The 9,849-nt window shown below is 68.6% G+C and overlaps 1 protein-coding gene across 2 annotated transcripts; it reads right to left on the bottom strand.

Annotated features, from left to right (window-relative positions):
* Positions 1 to 633: 633 nt before the first annotated feature.
* Positions 634 to 9,222, bottom strand: NPTX1 (neuronal pentraxin 1). 2 transcript variants are annotated; one of them, XM_045837531.1, is made up of 5 exons: positions 8,685 to 9,222; positions 8,234 to 8,438; positions 6,123 to 6,367; positions 5,055 to 5,234; positions 634 to 4,547 (listed from the first exon to the last, which is right to left on the bottom strand). In XM_045837531.1, exons 1-5 carry the CDS (start codon positions 9,105 to 9,107, stop codon positions 4,326 to 4,328), a joined length of 1,275 nt encoding a protein of 424 aa, XP_045693487.1. In that variant the 5' UTR covers positions 9,108 to 9,222; the 3' UTR covers positions 634 to 4,325. The 2 variants fall into 2 exon arrangements, with proteins under 2 accessions (XP_045693487.1, XP_045693486.1); XM_045837530.1 differs by having other exon boundaries at positions 8,234 to 8,441.
* Between the last annotated feature and the right edge of the window lie 627 nt (positions 9,223 to 9,849).

Below are 9,849 nucleotides of genomic sequence, written 5' to 3' on the forward strand. Positions count from 1 at the left end.
ACGCGTGTGCATGTATGTGCGTGCGTGTGTGTGTTAGGGCTGGAGCCCGGCCAGCCAGGGGGCTCTTGGTCATTTTGTGCCTTGGGAGGAAGCAGTTCCCGAACTCTCCGTCCACCCGCAGTCTAGGGTGGTGCGCAAGGGGCTGGGGGGGCGACGCTGTCCCCGGCACCCTGGGTCTTCCGGGGGCCCTCGTCACGTGACCGTGGGGGTGCTCTCCTGCGAGTGTGCAGGGAGGGGCCCGAGACCCCAGGGGAGGACCCTGGGCGGGGGGCGAGGAGAGCAGAGCAGGTGCATTTGGGAAGACAAGCCTGGGCCCGTCTGGGACCCCGCCAAGCCCGTGCGGCAGGCAGGGCTGCGGGAGAGGGGTGGGCGGGGCCACCCTGCGCCCCCAGCCCAGTACGCCCCAAGGTCACTCTGACGCTCTCTGCCTCCAGTCAACTACACCAGCCACCTGGGGAGGCCCTTCCCTCTCCGGATGTCCTGGCGTCACCGGAGTGTCACCGGAGGGGCCCAGTGCAACGCAGACACAAAGGCAGGCTCCCTCCCTCCCTGCCGGGGAGGGTCCCCTGGGGGGTACCCCGAGGGGTCCGGCCCGTTGACATGAACAAAAGACACATTCCAAGGAGACCAGCGTCTTTCTTCACTCTTTACTGTGTAAAAATAAACTCAACAATTCATGTCGTTTCAGCAAGAAAAGGAAAAGAGAAAGAAAGCAAGAATACCAGTAGAAATAGTGCATTTCCGGAATCGCAGATGGGAGGTGGCAGGTCCCACGGTTCTGACCCATTTGGTGGCCGAAAGGCTGCAGGTTGTATGAAAAGTGTTCGGCTTTGGTTAGCAAATAATGAGGGAGGAAGACGCCGACCGCCTGCCGTATGTTACAGTATGTACAGTGCGGCACCGCCGACCATGGGGGCTCGCGTCCATGGCGAGACTGTTTGCCAGGGGCGCCGGTTTTGGCAACTAAGACGAAATCGGGACTCTAAGAATTGGGCTTTGTTTTTTTTTCCCTCCCGAATGACTTGTTCCCCTACAACCAGCAGCACGGGGTCGCCTGGGCACGGAGTCAGCGCATGTCCTGCCGTCCGCCGGGTCCCCCCCGCATGCCGTGTTTTCGGGGAGGAAGCCGGGGCGGCTTCCGGCCACATCTCAGTGCCGCAGGGTCGCCCAGGGTCCCACCCCTGGTGGCAATCACACGTAACCCCAGCTCCTGCGTCAGCCCTCCTCGCGTCCCCCCGACAGGGCAGCCAGCTCTGAGACCCCGGGCCCGCCGCGCACGGCCCACGGACACCCTGGTCCCGACGCCCCTGCGAGAACAGGCGGCCCTCCTCGGAGCTCGCCGGAACGGCCGACCGCAAACCTCAGGCCAGCCTCTCCCCTCCCCTCGCTGCCCACGAGACACCCCCCCTTGGTCTCAGGTCCCAGGGCTGGTGACAAAGTGATCCTAGAAAATAAACTGGAGTCTACAAAAGGAAAAGAAAGCATACAAAATGCATCTCTTTCTTCCAAAATAGGCGCTTCCAGTCCAACGTTTTGGCGGAGCCTGAAAAGTTTTTTTCAAGGGAAACAGGGGTTGAGTTAATTTATAGGTTTGTCCTATTCTTTCATAAAAATACTCTTGTTTGGTAATAAACTTTTTCTTCTACAGTAAGAGAAATAATACCGTGTTATCAAAAGCAAGAAGGCTTACGATTCAAGTGGGGCGGGGGGGGGAGCCTGTGGGCGGCCGTCCCCCGCCCCGGCTGCGCCGGGAGCTGCGGTCAGCTCGGCGGAAGCGACACTGTCCCCACAGTGCGTGTCATCTCCGTGTTTTACAAAATGGCTTACCTGAGAGAGGCAGGGGTGCTCAGTGCAAGAGGGGGCGTCAATCAGATCGGGAGGAGGTGGGGACCGGGGGGTCAGATCTGTGGCTCTGTCACCTGCCTCTCTCGGGGCGGCAAACTGCCAAGTGTTTACACAGTGAGGGCGTCAGGGGGCTTGGCACAGGCTCCGGTTGGGGGAGGGGGGAGCTAAATGTCAGCTTGTGCCCCCCGGCGCCGTGGGGGCGCCCGAGGAGGGGCCGGAGGGGGACATAGACCTCGAGTCTGGGTGTGCTCTGCCCTCTTGGGCTGGGGCAGAGGATGGCTTGTGGTCCTGGGCGGGCAGCTCCCACCGCGCCCTCTGGGCAGGTGGTCCGGGCGGGCAGGTCGAGGGGGCTGGTGGGAGGTGCCGACCGAGAGCACCGGGCCGCTCTGGGCCTTGCCTCGCGGCAGCTCCCAGGCGGCTGCAGTGAGGGTGGGCGGTCTGGTCTAGGGGGGCGTTTCCAAGCTCTCGCTCTCTCCCATGGGTGCTGTTCAGGCCTGTTCTCTTTCTACACAGGAAAGTACTTCTTGGTGGGTTTGGGGAGCGGGGAGGAGGGGGAGGGGCGCCACCCTCCCCCAGCCCCCCCCACCCACGGCTGGCCTTCCCAGCCGTCCCCAGAAGCGACGTGGATGGTCACAGAACAATGGGTGGCACTCGGCACGAAACACAGAACCAGAGAAGTCCATGCAGGCAGGGGACACACACCGGGCTGGGCGCGCCAGGGCCGCCCACCCCGAGGGACATGCAAACGGAGAAGATCCCTGGGGACCCGCGGGCGCCGCGGCCCACGGGCTCCGACGAAGCACGAGGGTCAGAAGAAGCCACTGGGTTGCCGCCACGCGCAGCCCGGCCGCCCCCTCCGCCCAAGAGCGGCACGCAGCGGGACAGCGGGACGGCGGGGCGGCGACGGGCAACGTGCAGGCGCCCACGCGGACACGGACACACGGACACACGGATACACGGACGCACTGGGTTCCGGCCCCGCACGGGCCGAGCTTCGGGGTGCAGGTGTCCCCGGGAGGAACAGGGGACGGGGACACCTGCCCCCCAGGGGGAACACCTGCAGCCGCAGGTGAGCCAGGCAGCGCCGGGCAGCCTCTAGGAAGACTCGCCAGCCACGTGCTGCCGAGGCTCCTGGTGACAGAGCCCGGGGCCCCGTGGGGTGCGTGACCCCTCCCCCCCCCAGGGTGCAAGAAGCAGGGAGCCCGCCCTCCCCGGGGCACGAGCCTTCTGCGTGCACGCTCTCTCACGTAACGCACACACGTGGGCACGCGCACCCCTCCCACCTCGGGAGGGCTGGAAGGAAATGCGCGTAGCAGCTTTTCATGGGGAAAAAGAAAATCCAAAGCTTCTGAACACCGGTCAGGCCTCGGCGTCACCAGCCGGTGACGGGCAGCGGGGGTGGGTTTCAGGGCCTGGCCGGCCCTGCAGCCTGGCTCCCCGTGAGAGGTCCCAGGCACCCTGCCCCCTGGGGACCTGGGCGAGCCAGCCTCCTGGGCCCCGATGTGGGAGGAACATGGCTGTCGGGGCCGCGTGGCTGCGTCTTCCTCGGAGCGTGCATTTCCCTCTCGCGCTGATTCCCTGAAGCCTCTGGGCTTCTACTACCAGAGGCAAACGGGGGGCCTGGGGGGCTGGCTTCCTGGCTGTGGGGGGCGCTCCTCTCTCAGGGGCACCAGTGCCGCAGCAAGCGAGCTGGCGGCTGGAAGGGAGGACGGGTCCCGGGCTCGGGGCTGTGAAGGCGCCCGGGGCCCGGCCCCGCCCTCCGATGCCCGCAGCAGGGTGCTCCTCCCACCTCTGCTGCCCCCTGGCTCCTGGTGCCCCCCCAGGACACTGCCTGCCTCCCGCCCTCCGAGAAAACCCACTTCTGCCGTGAACTAAAACACGGCCGTGGACGGGCTCCCCGCCGGCCTTCGACAAACCACGAACAGACATTCACGCCAACGACTCGGAGACGCGCGGCTCAGCACGCGCTCCGCTAGCGAAGACGCATGCGTGGGGCGGAGGCGGCGGCCCGCCCCGAGGCGCGGGCGGTGCAGACCGGCGCCGACCGGCCACCAGGGTTCCCGAAGCCACGAAGGAAGAAGGGAAGGAGATGCCTCGTTCTACAAGAGAAGGTCTCCCCAGAGACGCACATTCCCACGCACGCGTGTGCACACGCACACGCACGCGGCCCTCTCACCTACTTCTGCGTTGTTCGGAAAGCCACGTCGCCTGCGCCATCGGCACGGCCTGCCCGGGGCAACCGGGCGGGGATCTCGGGGAAAGGGCCCCTTCTCGGGGACCGGCGGGAGCCAGGCCTGCCTCCCGGGCCACCGGGACCGAACCGGGCGGTGGGCGTGGGCGTGTGAGCGGGGGGGCCACGGCCGGGAGTCGTTCCGCGGTGGGGGCGGGGGCGCACAGATGACGGGTGGTCGCCGCACAAGCAGAGGAGGCGGGCGGGGGGCGTGGGGGCCGAGGGGTGGGAGGCGCGGCCCGCCGGCGGCTCAGTTGATCTGGCGACAGGCTTCGAATGTCCACTTGGTGGCCCCCCCGTAGATCTCGATGTGGGACTCGGCCCAGGCGATGACGTTGCCGGACAGGGCCTTGGCGCTGCAGGTGGCCAGGTTGTACACCTCCCCCGGGGTCAGCTTGCGGTCCCAGATGTTGAAGTGGGCCAGCTCCCCCACGAACGCCTGGGTGGCGTCGAACCCGCCACCCAGGGTGTCCTTCCGAGAAAAGCAGAGGATGAGGGCGGAGGGTGTGGGGGGAGGAGTGGGGGCCAGGCAGGGGGGGCGTCCCTAGGGGACAAGGGTCTGTGCCTCCCCATGGAGGGGGTGGAGCACGTTCACCCCTGCCGTCCCTGCATCTCCAGCTCTGCGTCCAGCCCCGCCCCTCGGTGGGCCCAGGAACCCAGACAGCACTCCGCCTTCAACCGCTGCCCACCCCCACGGCGAGCAGGCGGCCTGGGCCTCTGCTGCTTCCGTTTGGGTCCTGGGAAGCGGCAGTGCGTCACGAAGGCAGCTGCAGCCTCCCAGAGCCGGGGCCTCTGCTCGGCTGAGCCCCTGAAGATGCCGCTGCCGGCGTTTCCCCCAGTGGGGCCCCCACTCTGCCCAAACCGCTGCCTGACTCGCTGCCCTCCTCAGCCCCCCACCCCCTCCTGCCCTGTCTCAGGCTCTGGGGCGCCTCCCCCTGGCTGCCGCCCCTCCCCCCACCCTTCACCCCGTGGCTGGTACCTGCTCCTGGCCCAGCACCAACACGCCTTGCGGCTTGATGGGGTGATAGGGCGCCAGGTTCTCGCCATTGCCGCCCTGGGTGCCGTCCTGGTAGGCTTCCCAGACCCCATCCCGGGTGGTCCAGGTGACGCAGATGTGGTGCCACTTGCCGTCATTGATGACAAAGGGCAGCTTGGCCACCTGGGGAGAGGAAGGACGCACCTGACACTGAGGACTCGGGATGACCCAGCGCCAGCAATGACTGGCTCAGCCAGAACTAACCCTTCCTGCTGTGCGTTTAGAGCAAGTGCCTGGAGCCCCGGTTGGCGGCACCACCTGAGGGCCCCATCCGGGGGCGGGCCAGCGTCACAGACGGAATGTGGTCTCCATCGGGGGCCCCCAAGACCCACCCGAACCCACCGCCACCCCCTGCTAGCCCTCCCTCAGGGCCTCTCCCCGCTCCTCCCACACCCTCCATCGCTGCCTGGTCCTCTGGGAATCCCAGGGACACCAGGGCGGAGGGCACTGTGCCCGTGAGGGCTCATACCAGCCTCCAACCTGGCGCTTCCCTGACCCTGAGTGTCCAGGCGGGGCTGGTGGGGCAGCTCCACCCCTACGGGGGGAAACGGGGCCCAGAGAGGCAGCCTCCCTGGGCAGGGCACTTTGCAACCCGGGGTTTAGTCACTGAGCACCAACACAGGCCTAGAGGCAGGGGAGCAGAGAGCTGGCAGCTGCCCCACGGCTAATGGAGGGCTGAGCCGGGGAGGGTTCCCAGGGGAAAGGCTGGCCCCGCCCGGGGCTCAGGCCCATCCGGCCCCCTCCCCAGGGCCAGGCACAGAGCAAAACGGATTCGGGCTCAGGAAGAGCCTCTGGGCCCCGCCTGGACTGGCTCCTCTCTCTGCCGGGGAAGGTTCCAGCCTCCCCCAGCTCAGGGAGTCGGGCCAGGGTGCGCCCCCCACCGCTCCCTCCACCGCCCTCAGCCCTGCCTCCCCTGGGGCCTCGGCAGCATCTGAGGCTGCGCGTCCTGGGTCACCGCAGACCCGACCCCGCAGCCAGCCGGGACCGGCCCCCCGCTGGGCGGGGCCCTACCTTGTCGTTGATGAGGATCTCCATGGGGTTGTTGCCCCACTCGATGAGGACCAGCTCGTTGGCCTGGCCGGGCACGGCGTAGGAGAAGGGCGTGCCCACGCCGGGCGCGGCGCTGGACTTCAGCCACATGCACACGGTGAAGGCGTACATCTCCGGCAGGCTCTTCTTCACCTTGGCGTACATGTAGTTGGTCCGCAGGGGGAACGTGAGCTGGAACTTGTCTCCGGGGCGGTTGTCCTTCTGGCCTGGGGAGGACAGGGCCGGGTCTGGACACCTGCACCCCCCCACCCCCAGCACGGACAGCGCAGACTCCGTCCTGCAGGTGCCTGGGGAGCTCGCAGCTCTGTCCCGGGGCACCAGGCCCCTGCGCGGGGTCGGCTCCCTCTCGGTGCTGCCCTGGGGACGCAGCTGGAGAGCAGCCAGGGAGCAGGTGGGCTGTGAGCCCTGTGTGTGCCGGGGGAGCGGGGAGGGGGTGGCCAGCACACACACCCTGGGAGCTGACGGACCTCGAGGGTGTGGGCCAGAGGACGGAAGTCTCCGCCCAGCCAGAAAGAGGCTAGGTCCCCTCGGAGCAGCCCCTCTGGGGCCGCCCTGGTTCCGGCGCTGGCGGCTGGCTGAGCACAGAGCCACTGTCTCCTCTCCTCTCCAAGTCTCCTTGAAGGCAGCCCGGCCCGGTGCCCGGCACACCTCCTGCAGCCAGGGCACGCGCCCGACCCCCCAGCCGGCTAGCCCCTGGGACTCGGGCTGCTTCCAGAATCCCACCCACCTCGCAGGAGGGAGGCTCATCCCTCGCGGGCTCTCCCAGCAACCATCTGGAGCCCTGCAGAGGGGTGAACAGCCAGGGGGCCGGGGCCACCAAGGTGGCCGTGGGGACGACTGTGTCCCTCACTCCCAGGGTGAGCTTCCCGTGTGTCTCCCGGCTGACAGACCCCCTCACACTCAGCCACCAGCCCCGCGCCTGCCGGGTGGCTCCAGGAAATGCCTGCCATTCCCCCCCCCCGCCCGCCGTCCACACAAACCAGGTGGCTGCAGCCCTGGGCAGGGAGGGACTGACTCCGGGCAAAAACTCCCGCGTGGCAGTGGGCACCGGCGCCAGGCCGGAACACACGGCCGCCAGCCCCCGGGGACGCCCCAGGCCTGCCAGGGCGTCCGGCACTAAATCGGCCCCCTCGGCCAAGAATTATTTCTAGAAGGCGCCCTGCTGGGCCAGCTTCCTGCTGGGCCAGCTCCCTCCAAGCCAAGTGTGAGCTCACCACGGAGCAGGGCTGGCCCCTCGGCGCTGCCCACGCAGTCTCAGGTGGGCAGTCCCCTGCCCTTGGAGCGGGTCCAGCCCTGGCCTCTCCACTCTCCCCTCCTCCCCCCCTCCCCCCCTCCCCCCAGCTCCCTCCCCTGATCTGTTTTTCAGTTACATAAGGTGCCTTAAGATGGCACTGTTTAAATCCATCCGGCACATTTTGCAGTGTGAGAAGGGTCACGTGGCTCTCCTCTCAGCCCGGGCGCCCCCCCCCCCTTACAACCTTGTTTGATTTCTGCGACTTCAAGGCTAAGCCACTGAGCTCATCTGTGCCCCGGGGTGCAGCGGGGGCCCTCTAGGAGTTGGCCACCCGGGAACTGCCAGGCACGCCAGATGCCCAGACATGGGGAGGGGCTCCAGGCAGAGGGGGCTACCGGGAGCTCCGCGGAGGACCCCGCGGAGGAGCTGGGGGAAAAGCTGCTCAGGGCCCGAGTCAGCGGGGGGGAACGGGAGGACCGGGGGTCAGCCGGACCCAGCTCCTGGGGCACCAGCGAGAGCCAGGCTTCCTCCGAGGGAGGGCCTGGGCTGACCACGGCGCGAAGTTACTGAGGATCACACAAACCAGACTCGGAAAAACCCTGCGCGTCTGACAGTGTGCGTGGAGGGGACAGGAGACGGCAGGCAGTCCCTTCCCCTCCCCGCGTCCCCTCCACAGACACAGCCGGAGCCCTGGGCAGGATTGGGGGGTGGGGGGGCGGCAAGGCCCTGGAAGGGCGGAGGCGCTCTGGGCTTTTACGGTAGGGAGCCAGGACCCTGGCAAGGTCCCACCAGCTGGCTGGCCAGGCGGGCGGCACGCACGCCCCCTCCCCGCAGTTACCTTTCTCCAGCTCGCTGATCCGCTGGTGCAGGGAGGTCAGGGCGCTCTCAATCTTGACCCGCTCCTCCGTGTCGTTCCGGGGGCCCCCCTTGCCCTCCTCCAGCGTGTTCACCCGGGACAGCACTTGCCTCTCCAGGTCATCGATCTTGCTCTGCAGCAGATCCTTGAGGCTGTTGGTCTGGCTGGAGGAGTTGAGCCGGCTGTACTGCTGCAGGGGGAACCGGGGCATTACACGCAGAGCGGGGACCGAGCAGGGAGGCTGGCGGCACGGTCCTCGCGGGGCGACTGCGGGGGCGGCCTGGCGGGGTGCTCAGGAGAGTGGACATGCGTAGGGGGGGCCAGACTCCCGGCGCCGGCCGGGTGGGGGTGGGGGTGGGGGTGTCCGGCCGGGTCGGAGTGGGGCAGGTGGGGGGACCCGCGCGCCAGAGGGGGACCCGCGGCGGGAGCAGACCTCGAGGTTCTCCAGGCGGGTTTTGAGCGACTGCAAAGTTTGCCCGAGTTGGCTGAGCGTCTCGGCGGCCGGCGTCCGGGACAGGTCGCCCATGGTGTTCTTGCCCGAGCCGGGCTGCTTGCGGCCGGCGCCGGTGTCCAGCGTGCTCTGACTCTCGCAGCGGCCCAGCTTGGTGGTCAGCTCGCGGATGGTCTCCTTCTGGCTCAGGATGGTCTCTTTCTGCTGCAGCACGGTCTCGCGGAGCTGCAGCACGTTGCTCCGGAGCTCCTCGGCGCCGCCGGCGGCCACGGGCGCGCCGCACATGTCCGCGTCCACCGGCACCGAGGTGCAGATGAAGCGCGTCGGCCCGAAATCCTGGGCCGCGCTGCCCAGGAGGCAGAGGGCGAGCAGCGCACAGGTGCGCGCGGCGCGGCCGGCCGGCATGGCTGCGGGCGCGGGGCCGGCGGCGCTGCGCCGGGCTCGGCTGCGCTCGGCTCGGCTGGGGCTCCGCGGGCGGCCGCGCTCCGCTCCCCGCGCAGTGCGCACCGAGACGCCGTCCGGCCCCCACTGCTGCCTGCGCTGCGGAGCCCGCGCCTTTTATGCCCCCGCGGGAGGGGCCTCGGCGCCGCAGACGTCAGCGGGGGAGGAATCCCGCTTTAATTGTCTGCGGCCCGGGCCCGCGCGCCGAGGTGGTCGCGCCCGCCAGCGCTGGAGGGCGGCTTCCTCCCGAACTCCCCTCCCACCCCCGCGCCACCCTGGCCTGCCCCGCCCCCCCCCAGCCGGCCGCCCCCGCCCCGGCCCGCGCCGCCGCTTTCCCCCAAAAGCTCCGAGAGCCCCGGGGCGGGGTGAGGGAGTGGGGGGCTGTGGGCCAGGCAGCGGCCTCGGACTCGAGGGTGGGCCACCTGCGTGATGTCCTCAGATCTCCAGCGGGGCTCGGCGCGGGTGGAAGGCCCCCGCCGCCCGGAGACGAAATTCTGTCCAACTCGCTTGGCTGCACAGAACACCTGAGGAGCTCAGGCCGGTCGAGGGGGGCTGGGTCCCCAAGGACTCAAATCGTCGGCCCCCGCGGGCGGTCGAGGACCACAGAGGAGCCTCACCTCACCTCGGGGCGCGGCCAAGTCCCCAAGTGGGGGGGTGGGGGGCGCTCGGGTCCCTCCACGTTCCTTAGATGTCGGTGCGGGGCTCA

Source organism: Phyllostomus hastatus, unplaced genomic scaffold (genome assembly GCF_019186645.2).
Source record: "Phyllostomus hastatus isolate PE091 unplaced genomic scaffold, TTU_PhHast_1.1 phas_contig_210, whole genome shotgun sequence".
NCBI classification, from domain to species: Eukaryota; Metazoa; Chordata; class Mammalia; order Chiroptera; family Phyllostomidae; genus Phyllostomus; species Phyllostomus hastatus.

Coding starts and splice junctions, on each gene's coding strand:
- NPTX1 (XM_045837530.1), bottom strand. CDS start 9,107: ATGCCGGCCGGCCGCGCCGCGCGCACCTGTGCGCTGCTCGCCCTCTGC. Junction 6,368..8,233: donor GATCAGCGAGCTGGAGAAAG/GTAACTGCGGGG, acceptor TGTCCTCCCCAG/GCCAGAAGGACAACCGCCCC. Junction 5,235..6,122: donor AGATCCTCATCAACGACAAG/GTAGGGCCCCGC, acceptor TCCTCTCCCCAG/GTGGCCAAGCTGCCCTTTGT.